The 20908-nt window shown below is 44.2% G+C and overlaps 1 protein-coding gene across 3 annotated transcripts; it reads right to left on the reverse strand.

The window, feature by feature from the left end:
• Positions 1–648: 648 nt before the first annotated feature.
• Positions 649–20890, reverse strand: KCTD19 (potassium channel tetramerization domain containing 19). 3 transcript variants are annotated; one of them, XM_033157303.1, is made up of 16 exons: positions 20786–20890; positions 20105–20410; positions 17435–17585; positions 15105–15296; positions 14525–14656; positions 14131–14353; positions 13097–13257; positions 11502–11599; positions 9910–10052; positions 9095–9178; positions 7871–7982; positions 6650–7250; positions 4255–4449; positions 2865–3019; positions 2416–2517; positions 649–800 (listed from the first exon to the last, which is right to left on the reverse strand). In XM_033157303.1, exons 1-16 carry the CDS (start codon positions 20822–20824, stop codon positions 687–689), a joined length of 2808 nt encoding a protein of 935 aa, XP_033013194.1. In that variant the 5' UTR covers positions 20825–20890; the 3' UTR covers positions 649–686. The 3 variants fall into 3 exon arrangements, with proteins under 3 accessions (XP_033013194.1, XP_033013196.1, XP_033013195.1); XM_033157305.1 differs by lacking the exons at positions 17435–17585; positions 20786–20890 and having other exon boundaries at positions 20105–20172; XM_033157304.1 differs by lacking the exons at positions 20105–20410; positions 20786–20890 and having other exon boundaries at positions 17422–17518.
• Between the last annotated feature and the right edge of the window lie 18 nt (positions 20891–20908).

Consider the following 20908-nt stretch of genomic DNA (forward strand, 5'->3'; position numbering starts at 1 on the left):
AGCCAGCAAATTCATTACAATGCCATGTGTATGCCCTATAAAAGCAAAAGGGAAATTCCAGAGTAAAGCCCTTGTGTGAAAGGTGTGTATGTGTCGTAATAAGTCCAGCTAGAAAGACACCAAAACAGGTGGCCAGATGTGACATCAGGCCAGGTTTTCTGCAGCTCTGCCCTGTAAGACCATCAAGGGGACAGGCCAGAGCAGGGACGTTGAAAGAGACTGCACCATGAGGCCCTACCTGTGCCTTGGAAGGCTGCCACTGAAGCAGGAGAAGCCAGAGGGGTGCAGGTGGCCTCTTTGCAGCAGGCTCACCCAGGCAAGAGAGCAAGCTGCTCCTTCTTGAGGAGATATGAGACTTGGGGGCTTGCTGAAGGGATGCTTTCTACCCTGCATCCTGCTGCAAGTAGGAAGGGAGAACTTACACACTGTCTCTTTTGAGCCCCTTTCACACATAACAGAGCAACTCACTAAGGTACTGTAGCAGAATTCAGAACTATCACTTCAGACAGCAGCGCAGGCAAATGAAGGCCCCCGCTCTGTGGGCAGAGAATTTAGCATTTCTCCCTGTGTGCCACTTTACTACCCCCACTAAGCTTCAACATGGCTCCTGTTGCCAGTTAAATAGAGACACATGAAGGGAGCAGCCAATTTATCTGGATGGAGGGAAACAAAGGATTTCAGTTTTATTAAGGTTTCTGTAAATACTTCCCTATGACAAAATGAGAGAGTGATTGAAAGTAACCTTTTTTTATCAGCAGGTCAATGCAGCAACTGTACTTCCACGCAAATGGCAGAGTAAACTGAAAGGGAAAAACAAATAGGCTAGCAACAGCTCAAGGAGTGGCAATGACATTCCCCCTTCAGGGTTTTGTTGTTGAACCAGCTGCCAAACACTCAGAGCTGAAGCAGAGGTGCTCTTAGGGTAGCGCAACTGGTTCAGCCATGCTGCAGGGGGCGCCACAACAATGTTGTAGAACAGAGCGTGAGAGGTGGGTCAGCAATTTTTAGTGTCACACAGGGTGCCACTGAAATTTGAGAGCGAAAAGTCCATCACTGGCTGAAGTGTGTGTGTCCAGATAGAAGGCCACCCAAACTCCTCAGGAGACACATGCTTAAAATTTAGAAGTTACTCCCTCCACTGCAGGTCCTCCACTACAGGTCAGGATTAAAGATGGACTCGGGCATGAAAAGGTTGAATGCAATTTAGTAATTGTGCACAAAGATCTTCAATGAGGCACAAATCAAAGGTGATTCCCTTTGCTTCAGAGGTATTCAGACTCCCTGAGAAAAGTTATTCCAAAACGGTCTGTGGCAAAGCAAACCAGTCCCCCAAGCATCAGGACCACCTCAAAGCCTTGGAAGGGTGTTTTTACTTCCCATCCAACTAACCTGATACATTTTGTACCTCAACGTCTGCAAAAATGGGAAATGCTAGGGTGGAGGGGTGAGGGAGATGAGTCAGTATGCAGTTCTGTTTTGAATTGGGAAACTGTTTTACTGGAGCTATTCTTTTTTACTTACAATCACAAGTGCTGTTGGGAGGGTCACAGAAGAAACAGATCTCAAGCTGTTTCTCTGCTCTTTGTGGCTGGCTTTGGCAGCATTCAAGGGCCCTGTGGCTCCAAGAACAGCTTGAGGACCACAACTAACAGGGAGATGGTGTCTGTCCCCACTTCCTGCACCAATGTCTGCCCTCCACAGCATCTCCCCAGGAACACTGGTTAGTAGACAACAGAGGTGTACCCAGGATAGCTTAGGCCAGTTCCTCCTGACACCCCTGGATGTGGATGATCCAGCAGAACAATGGGCTTACTGGCCACCTTCTCCACCTGTTCCACTAGCTAGTGCACGGTGGTCCAACACGTGGCCCTTGAGGCTTTTTTTGGTGGCCCTCAGCAACATTTAACACACACACACCAGCCCTCATGCTGCCTTTCAAAAACCAGGTAAGCAAGGCACTGGGCTTTGAGAAGGAGGCGTGAGGGCCCCCATAGGATAAAGGGATCCTTTAAAAAAGAAAGAAACTTTACAGGTTCCCCTTGCCAAAATAAAAAACCCTGCACCTATTTACCTGACATTTAGACTTTCAAAATTCATCCAATTCTTCTAAGAAATAAAAGTAACAGACATTTGTTGATGCTGTCTTTTAAAGAACACTCACAGTGTAAAGTAAGCACTCAGTAAAAGTGAAATCCTGAAGCAATTTGGCAGAGTTCATATCCTCAGAATGAGCTCCTATGCCTGCAAATTTCACTCAGCTCTGCTCAAACATTAACCTGTTATCCCCCCCACAGCCCTTCTGTTCAATCAAATGGAGGAAGTCACAAAGCAAGCAGCAAGAGCCTGGTTTTTCTGAGTCAGCAGCAGTCCCTGTCCTCCACTACAAAAGGAAGCAAATCAATAGTTCGCACTTACTTCAATCCATTTCAGTAACTTCTCACAAGCATGACTATCTGCTTTAAAGGGTGCCACATTCAGCAAGTCAGCCACAAACTCCTTAGCTGTGATTTCTAGGTTCTGCAAGAAATGAGGGCACACAATAACCATTTTCCAGAGCCAACTGCGTAGAATAGCAGTTAGCAGGGTTGTGAAGGAGGAGGGGAGGTGAAGGACCAGGACCAGGACCAGGCAGGAATGGCTGCAGGATTCTACTCTCTTCCGCAGAAGCCTTAGAAGAAGGGAGACATGAGGGCAGGGCAAGGCTTATTGCCTTTTGGTGGTCTCCAAATATTCCCAGAGCTTACAGTCAAGCTGTTAGACTAGGAAGGAGGTCTCAGCAGGTGACATGCTCTAGGCCACATGGTTTCGGGATTAGCACCCAAGACCTCTATAAAAGCCCAAGAGCAGCCATGTTGTCTTCTTACCCACAGCCTCTGCACAAGCAGCTCGACTTTGGCAGTCATTTTCTTGGGGTCCTTCTGCCTTATGGAATCCAAGATGACATCGGTGAGAAAGCAGTGGCACTTTCGGGCATAAAAAATCTCCTCTTGTGACAATGGAAAGCTCAGAAAGACAATATCTGTAAGTGGAAATAATTGGGGAGTACCATCAACACCCATTTCTTTGCCAGACCTTCAGTGTCTCCCTCATCACCCTCTTGAGTACAAAATTGGCACTGCCTAGACTGGATCTTGGTTTGGCTTTGGGGCATTTTGTTTCTGACTTGGTGGCACCACCTCCCATGGTTCCTGCCTGGCTCTGTAACTCAGTGTGGCCAAGGAGTCACATCCTTGATTCACCACAGGTCCAGCTAGTCACAGCACAATCCACAAGTATCCCAGTGCCACTGCAAAACTACCCAAGGCAAGTTGGAAACGTGAGGAAGAGGGGATTTTGTCAATTTTTATTTCTCTCAGTTTCTCAGTTTTCCAGTTTTAAATTCAGTTCTCTATATTTCCTTATCTGTTTGTAAAAAAATAAAAAAATAAAAATTCAACAGCATCATAGTGTGAATTTCTCCCAATGTATACATTTTCCCCTAATATTTTTGCAAAGCAATTTTCCCTACTATAAAGCATTTTTCTATGTTACTTTCATTTTTAACCAAAATATGCATTTAGGGAGCCACTTCTCATTTTTTAGTCAAATCTTTCCATGGGGCTGCTGCTGTTGTGTCCCTCCTTAAATCAAACCGCAGCCCAGTCGTGGCTCCTGACCCACTGGTTGAAGACCATTAATCTATCATAATCTGCCTGAAGACAAAGCTGTCTTACTCAGCAACCCACACTGCCGACTGATGCCAACAATTCAACCACGTGGGCCACTAGAAGAGAGCAACTGCAGCATCATATGAGGCCTAGCAGAGCAGGTCACTCTCAAGGACTTAAGCAAGATGCAAGTCCCATGACATTCACTAACCAAACTGCCCAAGAAAAAAATCCCAGATACACTGAATAGTCTCACCAAATTGTATTATTGGACACAACTCTATACAGCTCAGAGCTAGTCTCTACTTGTGGCATTATTTGATGTTCAAGAAGCACCATTACCCCACTGAAATGCAACAGAAAAGGCCTTCACAATATAACCATTTTTTTTCTTGAACTCAACAGGGCAAGATCTTTGTTACGGGAATGGTTCTAAGAGTGGGAGCTTCTTGCCAAAATATACAGTAATTTCTCATTTTGCAGGGAGAAATAGTGAAGATTCTGGGTACAGAATCGGGGGGGGGGGGTTCTATTTTTTGAGGGCAGAGTCCCTCCCCCCCCCTTCAGATGAGATATATTCAGCCCTTCTCCTTCCCATGCCCAGTACCTTTGGCCATGGGGTGTTCTAGGCCACTGGCTACTTTCATGTCCTCCAGGTGTGTGCTGTAGAGAATACTGCTTTCATGAGATGAGCAGGAACCATCACAAGCCACAATCGGAGGATGCTCCACTTTAAGAATCAAGCCAGTGTCCCCATGGGGCTCATCCATGATAGCACTGCTGCTTTGTTCAGGGAATGTCCCTGGGCAGAAATGGGTAAAAATTGTTAACATGACATATGTATTGGCATATAAAGAGTTATTAGATGTTGCATCCGGACTTGCATCTACCAATGACAATTTAGGAAGTCGTATTAGACACAGAATGCAAAGAGGCACCATTCTGCGACCAGTTCTATACTCCATGTATGCCACAGCATGTGCACACCTCTTTCACATTCTCTCTTATTCACTTTTTCCTAAATTAAAACGTGTCGGGTGTTGTAGCCCTTCTCATAGGACAGTTGCTCCATCCCTTTTACCTTTTTGGTACCCTTCCCAGTGCTTCAATATATTTTTTGAGGTGTGACCAGAACTATACACACTAAACCCATGGTGGTTTCACCATGAAATTGTACAATGGCATTATGATATTTGGTAGTTTTATTCTCAATCCCTTTCCTTATCAACTCTAACGTGGAATTTGCCTTTTTCCACAGCCACTATACACTGATTCAACACCTTCATCAAGCTGTCCACTACAACCTCAAGGTCTCATTCTTCATCAGTGACCCCCCAGTTTTGGTTCTATTTGAGTATAAGTGAAATTAAGGTGGGGGTGTTGATCCCACATGCATCAATTTACACTTGTTTTTAATTTCATTTGCCATTTTACTGCCCATTCACTCAGTTTTGGGTTTAGGCTAAGCTTATTTATGAATTGGTTTCCTTTTACAGCTCCTCTCATTCCTCTTCTATTCTAACAATTTGAACAATTTGGTATCATCAGCAAACTTGGCAACCTCACTGTTCATCCCTAACTGTAGAATGAACAAAGTAAAACACACAACCCCCAGTCACAATCCTTGGTGGACCCCACTTTCTACATCCCTCCATTGGGAGACCTATCCATTTAGTCCTCCTCTCAGCTTCCTATTTCTTAACCAGTTACAGATCCATAAGAGGACCTCTCTTTGGGAACAGCTGTCTTGAGAGACCATCTTGCCCCTCATAGCGTCCCAGCATAGAGGCACTATGAAGGGTACCACCACATGATGTTGTTCATAGGGAACTCAGTGTGTCTGCACCTTGGCCTGGAGCTCCTTGCCTATTCATATTAAGCAGGCATCATCAGTAGTTTCTTTCAATTGCCTACTTAAGGCACACCTGCTCACACAGGCCTTTATTTATGCTTCACCATCCAACTCTTGACTCTTTTATGCTGTTTGATGGGTGTGTTACGTTCTTCATTGTGTGGGATATAAGCCCCTAAAATAAATAAATATGAAGCTATTCAGATATGAATAGCCCAGTCCTGAACAATTCAAGCAATTTTTCACAGCAAAGTATCAGCTAAATAAGCCCTCTATGGCAACCATGGAGTTTGCATGAACTTGCAGAAGCCAAGGAACTGGGAACAAGCAGAAGAACAACTGATGAAATAGCTAACCTTCCTCTTTCTGCATACAAACACTAGAGACTTAATCCCTTAAAGATCCCTGCAACCAGTTCATGGAACTCCATAAGCAATTAAAGAACAGACCCTGCCCAAATGGGCTTTCTAAACAGCAACATCACAGAGGCAGCTGACTTGCAGCTTCTGCCTGTAATTGTTCAACACAGAGCAACAATCATGAAGATCTTCCCCTTAGATGCTCCTTGCAGGAGGAAAAGTTAATCACTGTTTTCCTTTTTCCTTTTCATAGCACTGACTTCTGTCACTTGTACTCATCTTCATCCAGCCTGCTTCATCATCCACAGCTCTTCAGTACCAGGGAGTGGTCTCCACAGTGCCAAAGAGGAGCTTTTGGAACAATTGTGTCAAAGTCATCTCACTGTTCCACAATGAAACAAGAGCCTCAACAGAATCACTTGCTCTATCCAATGAAAAATCCCCTAAAGCCATCAACCCCCAAGGGTGGACCAGCAGAGATCCCCCACCGCTGAAGACAGGAGTAATCATTGCAAGACCAAACTTCACCAGGAAGTGGCCTGATCACGACAATTATATAATATCCACCCCATCTGTTTCTACACCAACCCCTCTCCATCATGAATAAAGAGGTCACTTACACCACATCTCTGCTGAACAAGAAGCCATTAGGTTATAGGCAGAAGGGGCAAGGAGAAAGGAAAGGTCCCAGCAACCCCTGCAGGGGGGTGAAGGGGAGGGCGGGCACTCCTTGTTCCTGACATCCTCAGAGAGAGCTAATTTACAAGCAGCAAATTCAGGTGTTCACTCACCTTTCTCTCTCTCTTTCTGGCCACTCAGCTCCTTGGCTGCAACATTTTCAGCCCCTGAAGAAACCTCCTCAGAAATGCTTTGTCTTCCAATCTTGACAAGCCACGCCTCAGAAGCCGGGATGCCCAGCAGGCACTGCCCAGCTTTCGGCAGCTCCCCATTACTTGTGAGCTCAGGACTGGTGACCCCAAAGCAAGTGGCTGGTGGGAAATTGCAAGGCACCCTCCTTTCGGGCTCTTCAGCCACTTTGACACCATTGGATGTTGCCACCTGCTGGGCTTCACTGCGCCGATAGTTTGCCATATCCCATCCCTGGACTAGGGAAATGAGCTTCTGGATGGGAGTGTCTCTGTTTTCAGATTTTTTGGTTAAATTGCCTTTTGCTCCTCTTTTCCTTTCAGGCTGTCTGAAACAGCAGGAACTGTCCCACCCATCTGTGGACTGGCTATATCCTTCCCAGTTATTTCTTCGCTTTGATCCCTTGGTTGGGGAAATGTGGGGGGACTTTTCATTCACTCTGTCTCTTTCTTCCAGGTCTCGTGTATTTCTAGATATATTCCAGCTATTGGCACATTGGTCTAAATCCACAGCAATATAGGAGTGCTAAAAAAGAAAGGAGAAGAAAAGGGGAAATTTCCATTAAAATTCTAAGATAGAGTGTAATTTGGCAGTGTCAATGTATCCTGTTTTCCAACTGCTTTAATATCAGAGTTCCCTTAGAAGCAAAATAACAGGATTCTGTTATAATTTTATGAGGTCTGGCAGCTGCTTTTGTATCTTTGGAGGGTGAATAATAAATTGGGCTCTTTGAGAAATGCTGAGGATTATAGAACCTTCCAGAAATGCTTGGGAGAAAGTTAAGAGAGTTAAACATTAGAGGTTGTTTAAGGCAGACTCATTCTAAACCACAGGGACGACTGCCAACTTGGATGGCCTTAAAAGAAGGTTAGACAAATTCATGGAAGATAAGGCTATCAGTGGCTACTAGTCACAATGGCCATGCTCTGCCTCCATGGATGGAGATAGGTTCGTTTCTGAATGCCAGTTATGGGAAACCATTGGAGGGGCGAGTGCTCTTGTACTTGGGTCCTGCTTGTGGGTTTCTTACAGGCATCTGGTTGGCCACTGTGGGAGCAGGATGCTGGACTAGATGGGTCAGTGGCCGGATCCAGTAGGCTCTTCTTATGTTCTTAATGATAACATTGAGTGAAGAATAACCTTACATTTTGAGGCTCTTCACCAGACTCTTGTTCTTGTTCTTTCTCTGGCACTGCAATCTCAAGACTTCTAAATGGAAAAGCTGCTCTTTGAGCTTCCTGTTGTTGCACCCATAACCTGTAAATAAAACATTTCACATTACAATAATTATCTGTGAAGTTAGCCATGGCTCTGGAGGTAGTGTGCCTGCCCCCGTATTTAAGAATATTGCCTGCATCTTCAAAATGTATTAAGATGTAGACACTGAAAAAATGGAGGGGGGAAGTAGAAATTTCAAGCAGTTTGTGAGCAAAAGCTAGAGGAAGAGGAGGAGGAGTTGGCTGTATCAGTTCCTGGAAAAATGAGATCTTGAGAACTTAGTGGATAGTTTGATGAAGATGTTGACCTAGTATGCTTCAGCTGTGAAAAGGATGTATTCCATAGGAATAGTCAGGAAAGGATTTGGAAATAAAAGTGCTGATATTATAATGCCATTATGTAAATCTATGGCACAACTGCATTTGGAATACTGTGTACAGTTCTAGTGACTTCACCTCAAAAAAGTTATTGCAAAGTTGAGAAAGGGGTGCAGCATTACTCCCCTATGAGGCAAGGTTGTAATGTTTAGGACTTTTAAGTTTAGAGAAAAGGTGAGTAAGAGGCAACATAATAGAAGTTTATAAAATTAGGCATGTCATAAAAGTATTGTGACAATACTTGTATTTTTAGAAGTATTTGTTTTAATTTGTACTGTGAGCTGCCTTGAGTCCTATACTGCAAAAAAGGTGGAATATGAATTACATAGATCAAGAAATCTCTCCTCCGAAACCTCAGTGTACTGATGCCTTCTCATTCTTAAAAGCAGGGTTTTTTGCGCCTGACAGTGCTGATGCTCACAAACAGCCCATTCAGGCACAAAGGTCAACGAGGTTGGCTGGGGGGGGGGGGCTGGATAAAAGACTGTTTCCTACCAAACTCCCCACCCCTGCTTAAAACTGCCTCCCAGTTGTTTACCACGGAGAGGGCATTCAGGGACAAAAAACTATAGGGGAGGAGCTTTCCTTCCTCTCTCTCTGGCAGCCATTCTGCATTTTCGTGGTCTATACAAAATGACAGCTTGTAGATGTGCTTTGGATTTCTGTAATTCTGGCCTATTGTCCACCCAGAGGGAGTTTTCCTGCCCCCTGAACATCACTGGTTGATACGTGATTTTTTTTTTTTAAGATAAAGGAGAAAGAAACTGAGGATACCTGTATGTGTCATATTGATGAAGAGCCTCCACAAGAGAAGGGATCTGATACGCGGCCACTTCCTGGCACAGCAGAGACCATTCTCTGATAATTAGAAACAAAACACAAGGCTTGTTTATGCAAATCAAGTGCGCAGAGAGTCCCTGTCAAACTTTGTAAAAACATTATTGGCAATAAACAAGACTGTGCAACTCAAATACAGGTGCTCTAAAAAGCATATTGAAGCTCACATCTCATTTTAAAATACCAGGGTGGCACATGTTCCTTCAAGAGCTAACAGGTTGCTCCTCCTTACACGCTGCTGCAAACTCACACCAAATCTTGGGTATGAGTCAAAATGGAACATTGGCTATTTACTGTGAAAGTACACACTGGCCCAGTGTGTTATATCTTCCACTCACTACCCAGATCAGACGGGATACACATGATCCAGCTCCTTTGTAGTGCCTAGCTGGAAGCAGAGTAGATGGAAACTGGTACCTCCACAGGACAGCACTGCATGTATCCCTCACACAGCACCAGAATATGGACTTTAATGGGAAGTAGCCAGCATTCCACTCTGTCTAATAGGAAGGAGGCATCCAGATGGGACATGCCTAGGCCAGTTTCCCTTGATGGGTGGCACTGAATGGTGGCTCTGAGTTTAAGATTGCTGGAGGACTTGCTGCAGCCTCTCCACCCAAAGACCACTTCTGCTGAAGCATAAACTTCCAACTGACAAAGCCCATGTGGCTGTCCTGCATTGGTGCTGAAGGCTGCATTAATCATGAGCTGAGCATGTTAGGAACACAGGAAATGGCAACCATTTCACTTACTTAAATTCAGAAGGCAAGAAGAGTTTGCCAAATCTAAGGAAGTTGAGGATGTGTCGAAAAATTTGTCCATCTCCATGGATGAGGAGAGCCTGACCATAAGTAATCCAATACACTTTTTTGCTATTTGACAGCAGCTCTGGAAACTGGCAAAAAACAAAACCAATGCCATAAAGAAGAACAGAAGCACAACCTGTTTGAAAGAGAAAGCAGCCCTCTTTTGCCCACCCTCATCCACAATGAAACAACCCTTACAACTTTTTTACTCCACGAGGAAAATGTATTATTATAGGTTCTGGATGCCAGAGTTTGTGGGCGGAAGCCACTCATAACTCTTGGACTTAGTAAAAGTTATAATTAATCAAAGTTTGATTAAACTGGGCCAAACACAGGAAACCCTGGATTTAGTTAGACTAATGAGCCAGGCTGAGCCATTAATTCATTAAGAAGGCCAATAACAGAGACACTCTGGGCCAGACAGAAAATGGTGGAAGCCTCTCCTTAAGGTGAAATATAGCAGAGACAAAAGTCCAGAGTTTCAGGAGGGAGGGGCAGAATTGCTGTGAGCAATGAGGTAAGTGAACAGGAAAAGTGTCCCTTTTGCAAGCTGAGGCAGCAGGGGTGGGTAGGCTAGAGCATGAGGCAAGCAGTCCATTTTATGCTGCAGAGAAGGTCAGACAAGATGTTGGAGTCTCTTGGAATCCATATCTGCAGCAATGGGAAGAACAGGAACTTCTTGGGATATGAATGTTCTGTGCTCTCTCTGTCTAGGCACAGGTTGTATATATGTGTAAATAAACCATGTATCATAAAGACGCCAAAGACTCCATTTGCCTCATTGTCCCTAAAAGGAACACAGTCTGGTAAGTGTGCCTGCAACCCCTGGAATCTCATGCCACTAATGGAGATTGGGGTGGTATGTAACAGTTTTGTAGCTAATGGATCAGGGTATTCTTTTAAAAGAACTGGCTTGCATAACATGTGGATCACAGGGCAACAATCCCATCTCACATACAATGAGGCTATTTATAGAAAGCTGTGAACTACCTTCAGTTTGTGTGCTATTCTGTAACACTATTATCAAGTATGCCTGCAAGGTCCCAGGTTCAAACTCCAGCATATCCAGTTAAGGAGTATCTGTATACCATGAAGCTCCCTTCCTTGTAGCCTTCTCTGGCTGTCTCTCCAGGACTATCTCAGGCAGAGAAAGGTCTTCCCTCATCACCAGTTAATTAACCCTTTAAACTGAAGATGGTGAAGACTAAACCTGAAGCACTGGAAAGCTGCTGGAAAGTAGAGAGCACCAAGCCAAGCGGGCCAATGACCTGACTCGGGATAAGGCAGCTTCAGGTGTTCATATGAACTATTCCACTAGGATGTAGGGAGGGGGACATGTTAAAAGATCCCTGGCCATAGAAAGCAAGCATGTGACAAGGTGAGCTCAGAACCTTTCATGCCAAAATGCTAGCAGAAATGAAGTTTAGTATGCTGATACAATTCAGTGCAAGTACCTCAATGCTTTTAGGATATTGGCCTGAAGGTTGAGACTATCAAAAGGCAAGAAAGGCAATGTAACATGTTCTTAAGAACTGTACCTTCAGTAATGTTTGCAAGTAAGTTGCGTACCAGTGACTTCCTACATACACTTTGACAATATGATGGAGTGAAAAGACTGTTAGTCCTGCTGCCCATCCTGCATGTGAAAGAGAAACAGAATGCAATTTTAAAGGCATTGCTGCTTTTGTCAATGTGGTCAACACCCTTGATCCACAAAATCCCTCCCTATTGCAAGCTCATATACAAATATTTTGCCCATGCAAGGAGCAGCAGTTAATCTACCAAACTTGAAAAGCAATGAGGAAATCAGTCCTACGCTTCTCTTCCTCCCCTCCATATGCCCTTAGAGCAGGGCAGTTTCCAGCTGGCCCATGGGGAATGACAGCCATACCAGCCTTCAGCTCAGCATTCATGCACATATCACCAATTTCTCAACATAATGTCATTTTTTGCTCACTTCTATTAATGCTTACAAAGACTCATTTGCAGTGGCAGGTCAAAATCTGCTCTAGTCTTACTTCATTACACTGTAGCAGAAAGTTTATAACTAGAGTGGGGAATTAGATCTAGCCAGTGGGCCTGATCCCCAATTCTACCACTGTGGGCCAATTTTGACAGCAGTAAATCACCTGACATTAGGTGTCTGCCACCTGCCAAAGTTCAAAGAAGGTCACTGTAACCACCAATCAGCTGTGAGAATGCATTCAGAGGGGCTCGCTGTAACCACTGATCAGTAGTTACAGGGAGCCTCTTTGAACAAAATCCAAATAGAACATTTTTTCCTCTGTTTGTGGGCTTCCTAGAAGTATCTACTTGTCCACTGCGAGAAAAAGATGTGAGATTAGATGCGTCTTTGGTCTGATCCAGCAGGGTTCTTATGTGTAGAAAGTTGCTGTGTACTGTATATATGCACAATAACTTCAGTTTAATCGTCACAGTTGCTAGCTGTTTCTCTCCAGCATTACTTACAGTCAGTCGACTAAAGTCCCTACTTATGTTGCTGTTTCTTGCAGATTATCTGAGGTTACTTGTACACTGCAATAATCAGATTATGCTGAAGTGTGCACATTTTTGGATATGATGCATATTGCTCAGAGAATGTATAATAGCTCAAGATATGCACAAACTATGCAGTGTACACAATTCTGCTAAAATATGCACTTTCTTTGATGTGTCTTGGAGGTTATGCATATCGCCTGGAGAATGTGACAAGATACACATGTTCCCCGAGGCCTCTTGGAGAATATGCAGTGGTTTATTTTTAAGCACTGGGGTGTGCCAGAACACAGTTGGCACACTCTCTTCACATCCCTACAGTTACATGCAGTTATATACTTTTCTGTGGAATTCTGATTGTACTTCTATAACTGTGAATCAGAGTATTATGGACATAAAATGCAATGATATTCCTTATAAAGTCGTTTGCAATGTTGGTGACAATAAACACATTGTGGGGAATGACTACGGTACTTATTTTGTAACAACCATTGGTTCAAAAAGTTTCATATTCTGCTCTTTTATAGCTTCAATATTCCATGTTGTTCATTACATGGACAATATTCCATGTTGTTCATTACACTGTTCCCTCCCTTAAAACTCAATAAAAGGGTCAAACTAGTAACAGCTGACTTACCTTTTTCCATGGTTTCTAAAGGTGCCTTTTGTTTTAGAAAAGTTTTCAAGGCATCCTTCATTGGCTCATATATGATATCCATTTGATCCAAATAGGCACAGAGTTCAGGAAGCTCCGACATCTTCCGTATAAGTGGGAGTCTGCAAGTGCCTAACCAATTCCTTTGGATAAAAAGGGGAATAGACTTACAAGAAATTACCTTATTTATTTTTGCATTTTAAAAAAAGATATCCATGTGATTTCTTTCCTACTATTTTGGCTACACATGGATTCTCTCCACCACTACCCCAACTCCCAATTTTATTTAAATCAGATTCATTAGACAACTAAGAGAAACTTCAGCGTGCCTAAAACCTTAAATTGCAATTGTGCACCTAAAGAACAATAATTAAGGCTGGTGGAATGCAAACATGGTCAAGAATCATATAAATTAACCATCAAAGTAAACAAAAGTAAAACCAAATAGGTGTATGGTTGAATGTATTAAGATTAAAGCATTTCCCCTACATATTTTGAAGCCACCAATGGTTCCCTTTTTTCCCTAAAGGTAAAGGGACCCCTGACCATCAGGTCCAATCGTGTCCCCCTCTGGAGTTGCAGTGCTCATCTCGCTCTATAGGCCGAGGGAGCCGACGTTTGTCCGCAGACAGCTTCCGGGTCATGTGGCCAACATGACAAAGCCGCTTCTGGCAAACCAGAGAAGCACGGAAACGCCGTTTACCTTCCCACTGGAGTGGTCCCTATTTATCTACTTGCACTTTGACGTGCTTTCGAACTGCTAGGTGGGCAGGAGCTGGGACCGAGCAACAGGAGCTCACCCCGTGGCAGGGATTCGAACCGCCGACCTTCTGATCAGCAAGCCCTAGTCATGCTCTTTTCAATTGAGGAGCTCCTCTCTTTTGAGTTTGAGCATACTGCAAGGTCAATTATCCAACCTCATCCCAGTGGTCTTAGGCACACTGACATTTATCTGAGGAGTCTAATGAATCTGATTCCACAGCTAATTGGTTCTGCTTTGGTGCAAAAAGACATACATGACATGTTGAAAGAGAACTCCATTCCCTGATATATAGAGCTTGTTCCCATCCAGGGTACTCTCCATGTGAAGCTGCCCCAGAGCAGAGTCAGGATATTTGACCAGGAGACCAAGCGCCATTGGGAACAAAGGGAGACTTGCTGCTTCCTGAACAGCTTGCGGCTTCTTCATGGTGCTTTTCACAACGCCTTGAAGGTCAGCTGTTCCCTCTGAGGAGATTCCTAAAAGGGAAATGTACAAATGAGAAATGAAAAATTAAGAATCCTGATTATATTTTATACCTCTCTTGACTATCTAATCCAGTGAAAGTCCCATGGCCCAATCCCCATTTTATTTTGAAATCTATTAATATAGAGATGAGTTACACTGAAAGACGCAATTAAGAACCACACCAGGGTTCCTCCTGTAGGTCTTCACTGCTTCTATGACTTCGGGGATCCCCAATGCCTCAGCCTCAGCCTCCAGAGCATCCATGTTGGAGAAGTTGTCAGGCAAAAGCATCTTCTCTGAGCGAAGAAAATTAGCTAGAAATTATAAAATGAAAAACACAGAGATAAGCTCAGTGTGTAGCAAGACCTCAACCCTATTCTCTGAACCTACTCCCATAGGTACTAGCATAACACAGTGCCACCCATCCCCAGTTCATAGAGTTGGTTTAGGAGGATACTGTGGTCAACGATAATTGAAAGCCTCTGAAAGTTCTAGCAAAAGCAACAGGGTTGCACTCGCATCCACCACTCTCTTCAAGGTTACCCATCAGGGCACCAAGACCAAAACCAGACCTGAACCCACTTCCTACTCCCACATATTCCACTTGCCCCAACCCTTCAAACATGACCTGTGGTTCTGAGACTGCCTCTGGTAGCATATTAGTAGTAGAAAGGGTGTTATAATAATTTTAAAAATGAAATAGAAGGAAACATTTATTTGTTGCCTCCTCCTGCTGCTGTCTTTCTCAAGGAAAAGGCTTACCTATGAAGCGAAACTCGCTGCTTTCACATTCTATCAGCACAGCATTGTCAGACAGCCACAGCAAGTTGTCATCATTGACCAAGGAAGGATATTTTTCAACCATGTCTAGTGGCACAAAGCAGTAATGCACTTCTTCTTCAGTATCTAGCAATGGAGTGTCCATTAGTCCTAAGGGGACTTTCTCATGTAATCCTAATAGGGAGAAAAAGTGAATGTCAGCAAGGAGCTAGGACGACCAGAGACAGCAGGTAAAGGACTAGAAATCTGAATCCAGAGCCTGGGGTTACACACACCATACACTGAAATCACATGGCTTCCCCCCAAAAATCCTAGGAATTGTAGGTTACCCTTCATGGAGCTAAAATTCCCAGCACCCTTTAATAAGCTATTTTCCAGGATTATTTGGGAGAAGCAATGTGCTTTCAGTGTTTGATGTGAGTGTGACCCCAGTCTACACATGACATCCCATGCAAATAGCACCAGCTGTTGCAGCTGATAATCACTAGGAATCCCAGCAGGCCAGGAAGCAAGCTTAACCATCTTCCTTGCTGTAGTCCTGTGGGAAAATCCTCATCCGAAGCTGGTATTTGTAACTGAGAAAAAATTCTCCACTGGTGCAAGCAGGGGAGCAAAAATTCCAACTGCTAAAATCAAGCTCATGGTAATCAGTGCTGGCTAATGCTATTTGCATTTTTTTTTAGACCTGGCAAATTAAATACAAATAAATTGTTGGCCTCACATGGTTGTTGATCTTCAGCAAGCTTTGGGATTATCTATGCCAAAAGATTAGCCTGGGTCATTGTTAATTAAATAAATAAATAAATAAATAAATAAATAAAATTTATACACCATTTGATTTAAACAAAACCCACAATGCGGGTTACAAATCTGAAGTATATTTAATGGGAATAGTGAAATTTTAGGAAATGTGACAAAGGAATTAAAAATAAAGGGAAATAAAGCTCTGGCACCTGTCAGGGGGGCACCATTGCCATTCTAAGAGAACAAGGCAGCATCAACTTTCAGTTCAGCCTCCTACCTCTAGGGGCAAAATGAATCTGGTCTTGTGCCTTGCTGCCTTTTATCATGCCTCTGGGACCAAAAGTGACAGGCAGAGCCAAGGAACTTGGTTTCTGTTTGGTTTCTCAGGGGATGTTTCTCACAAAATTATACAAATTTGTATTAAGAGTTTTGTCACAAACAACTTAGCAATGTGCGTAAGTTCAACTGCTAATTTCTCTCCAGAGGACTTAAAAAACAAACAAACCATATTCAGTGCCATCATGGGCATGCTACTTATCCTGTCATAACCCAGGCGAGTGAAAAATAAAGCAAGCCTCGTTCTAGAGCAAATGACCCAAGGGGCAGCACTCTAATTAATGTCAGGCAAAAGTTTATTAGGAGGAAGAACAGTGATTTGGAATGCAGCCAAACAATTAAGCATCAACATCAACTCATTTTATAATCCTACTGAGATATGTGATTGTAACTGACAGTGAATGACTGTAATCTGCTCACCCAGCCACCTGGGGTTGCCTCTGAATGTTTGGGGATACAGCTGCTAGGCTTAATTGGAATTAGTCATTGCAAGCATCTTGCACCACTAGTCTTCTCCTGTAAAGCCCTTCTTGACATACAGCCGGGGTACTTGAATGATGGCCCGTCCCCTCACCTGCCTCTACACTTACATCTGCATTGAAGTTCCTTCGCTGGGTTCCCCCATCATCTGAGATATGGCCAGTTGCTATCAGCAAATGGGCTGTCTCAGCAATGGCACCTGATTTTGTTTTAAATTGTTTTTACTGAACATTTTATTGGGTAACAAAAGTACATACAGTGTTTCAGCTTTCAGTTCATAGAGTCCTTTCTATGGATCAGTTACATTCAATGTGAAACACTAATGTTATAGACATTATGAACTGGTCTCCCCCACCCCACCCCCGAGGCTCACTTGGTGAACACTCTGAAGTTGTTGTGCACCAGGCAAAGGCTTATTTCTTTTCGTATGTGTTTATGCTTTTTGGGTGATGCTTTTAGGGCTACTGCTTTAAGCTTATATTAATGTATTCGTGTGATGTGTTATTAAATATTATATTCTAAGTAGTTCTGTTAATGTATCTGAGGAGTGGGGAGATATAAATACGCAATGACCGAGTTTGCTTGGAGTCCACGTCTTCTGGGATTAACCCGCACTCCATCCATGGGATCATGTGGGCTGAATGAAGCCAGGGGAAGTTTATAAAAATTATCCAAGATGTTTCCTTATGATCACTACGATTGTCATTTTGGTCCTGTCTAACCTTAAGTAGTTGCTTACAATGGACTTTTACCAGTAAATGCTGGACTTTTAAGAGGAAATTCTGAAGGCTTGCTGATACATTTTCGTGTTCTCCAGTAATTCATAGATGCTCTTTCAGCTATTGGTATATCCGCAGGACGGACACGTAAATTATGTTTTCCTTCCTTCAAATTGTCTAAGGTCTGTTAAGACAGGCAAACATCTCTTAAGCATGCATTTTCATTATATTTAAACCAAATCACAGGAGCATTAAAAGAGGAGGGCTGCAATACAGCATGGTGTGCATAGCAGGATACTGTCCTTCGGAACTGGCATCAATGACGTTTGCTTCAATACAAAGTAAGAGTTCCTAAGCAATGCAAAGCTGAAAGTTTTTAATAAGCCTGTCGTCATCATCATCAATGTAAGCACTGTTCTAAGCTATATGATGCTATTTTCAGGCTCATAAAGATGCTTCCCTTTGGCAAACCTTTTATGTGCTTCTGTTCCTTATTAAGGAGGGACTAAGGAGGAAGAAGGAAGGTAGCTTCTCTCCCTTTTCCTGATGTGGCATCTGGGGAGGCTCAGCTAGGGAGGCTTCAGAAAAACACAAGAGCCTTGCAGCTGGCTCAGCCCAGAGGGCTAGAACCCTATTTCCATAGTGGCCTATCAGATGCCCCAATAGGGAGCCTGCAAGCAGAACCTGAGCGCAACAGCAGTGCTCCCCCCACGTATGACTCCCAGCAACAACTCAGATCCTGCTTAGTTGTCCAATCATCCAAGTTGGTGGCCATCACCACATCTTGTGGGAGTGAGTTCCAAAGTTTAACTATGCACTGTGTGAAGAAGGGCACGATTGCAACAAACAGCGTAACTGCTTATCAGCTCAGCAATGTAGGCAGTGGAACCAACTTATTTTTCTGTCTTCAGGAGAAGCCTAGGAGGAATCTGTCATAGATGTTTTCAATAAAGGGCAAGTCAGACCTGTGAAACCTAGCAAAGATAACCTATATCCTATTCAGAAGTGTAAATTACTGTCAACTCAGACAGTTCATGGCTGACCCATTATAACCTGTCATATCCAGACTTCCTTTTGCATTGTGCTTTCCAGGCACAGATCCATGCTTTAAAGCATTGTGTCAGAACAGTTTATTTTAGTCCCAGTGCTTTATCCGGGAACACTTGCATTTCACCACTGAATTGGAGCAAATGGCAATACAGTATGTGGAAAACCTGATCACTATTTGCTCCAATTCAGCAGGAAAATGTGGGTTTTCCTGGGGAAAGTGCCAGAACAAAAAACAACAACGCTCAGTCATGCAGCTTTAAAGCCCAGACCGGTGCCTAGAAACACAGCACAAAGGCAGTCTGGATGAGTCCTTAATGAGGGTACTGATTAATTTAAGAAGGTGATGAATTGGTGTTGCTGTCCAATTCATTGTGCCTTGTGGGGGGGGGGACCAGCTTTAAGTAGCCCTGGAGCTCTTCATCAACCTGCTTGCACCCACATGTCTATGTGACAGCAGGTCCCACCCACACTTGTTGATAGGCATCCTTCCCTCTCTACGTTCTCTGTGATGCCTCATCTGAGAGCAAAGCCAGCCTTTGGTCTTGGTGCCCTCCATTTCATTGCCTGAAAGTGGGAAAGGCAAGCAGCTGAAGACTGAGGTGGGTCTTGCAAATCCTCACCACCTAGGTTTGGTTTAAAACACTGACACAGGAGGCACAATCCACTGAGAACTTTTCCTGCCCAGTCTATCAACTTGAATGAAATGGAACTTATCTCATGCAGAGACGATGCAGAGCTAGAAGTGAAAAACTCAGGAAGGGGAGGGATCATGCTCCATAGTACGCTTAGGAATTGCAGGGTCCTCTTCAGAGTCAACAGGAAAGTGGGGAGGGTGATCCCACAACAGTCCCATTAAGCAGGCATAAAGAGGCCTCCAGATGGGCCAAGCCAGGTATAAATAGCTTCTGCCTAGACAAGAGCAGAATTCCCAGTTTACGGTTCTCTTGAGCTTTTGTTTCCCTGGACTCCAGGCTCCTCAATCTGATTGCATTTGCTCCATCTGCCTCAATGCTTTGATTGCCTGCTTGAATACATAACTCACATGTAACACTGAATCATGGCTTGGCATGAGGGAGGCCCCTCTCCTCTTGCATGAAGATTCCTTCCTTTGTATTCTGCTTGTGATTCATCACACTCTACCCAGACATGCAATTTGGCAAACCCTGTTAACACTAACCACCAAACCAGGGTGCACAAACTCACATTGGGATTCAAATCATGAATGTGAAGCAAATTATTAGCTGTAGCTTGCCATTCCAGAAGCCACAGCAGCTTATGGCTGGCAAAAAAACAGGTAGTTGGAAAGAACCCAGTTGTAAGATGAAGCTGGGAGCACATGAGTCCTCATGGAGCTCCCACATTCCAAGCCATGGTTAAGCCTAACTTGAGGTGTTGCCTGCTTTGGCTTCTAATTTTGCCAAGGTTTTTGTACAAGTGACACAGGCACTTGCTTTTCCAGCCACAGAGCTGCACAACCATCCCTGTAAACTGTTCCACAGCCCAAAAAGGACAGTTCCAGGGCAGCCAGAGAAGAAACTACTGTTGTGAAAGTTGTCCCATTGAACTGAGCTCTAACTTATCAGCCTTTTTGACAGCTTACATCTTATTTGGGCAATAGTGTATGTTCTCAACCACAGCCAGGAAAGGCAGTACCTGCAATAGTGGGGTCAGCTGCAAAAGCATGGCCTGCTCATACAGCAAATTCAGTTCAGCACAGCTGGAGAAGGACAGCTTGGAGGTGTGCAGGTAATAGTGGACGTGCCTGAAGGTGTAACCATCTCTGTCAATGAACAGGCGCACGTTTTCATTCTGAGTCAAAGCCGAAACCTCTTTCCAGATCAGAGAGTCTGGAAACTGGGCGATTTTGCTTTTGGGAACTGAGAAGCACCAGCCTCCGACATTCAGGTGAATCAGTTCTTCCTCAGACGATTCAGCCTCAGGAACTATTTCTGATTCTTCCTAATTGAAAGGTGGGGGAGAAATCAGTACAAGCTCAGAGCAGATCCTAAGCCTTTAAAATAACCACACTAATTAATTCCCCTCCCCCACCAGCTCTTTTAAAATCTATATTAAAAAGAAGCCTCTCCACTAATGCTTCAGATCCGAGGATGCTGTCTAGTGCGGGGCAAAGAAGGATGCATGCTCCCCAGCTGCACATGCTCAGAGACACTCTTTCCTGGCGCTGATAAAAAGGCGGAGAGCGCGCTCCGTGTGGGGGCGTGTTTAGAGGGAGACCTCCCCCGCCCCCGGTTCCAGCCCCGCACGCACAGGGGGCCCATTTGGGGTTTCCGCTCTCTGTGCCCTGCTCTCCTGAGGGATCCGGATCCCCTTTACCATGTTGCTGGGCAGGCGGAGGGAGGGGCGGAGGACCATCCTGAGGGGACGGGGCAGAGCGCCCAGCTGGGCAAAGCAAAGCCCGGGCGACGGCGGCCGCTCAACGGCCTCCTTGGCTCGAGG

The sequence above is a fragment of the Lacerta agilis genome, chromosome 8 (assembly GCF_009819535.1).
Source record: "Lacerta agilis isolate rLacAgi1 chromosome 8, rLacAgi1.pri, whole genome shotgun sequence".
Lineage (NCBI taxonomy): Eukaryota > Metazoa > Chordata > Lepidosauria > Squamata > Lacertidae > Lacerta > Lacerta agilis.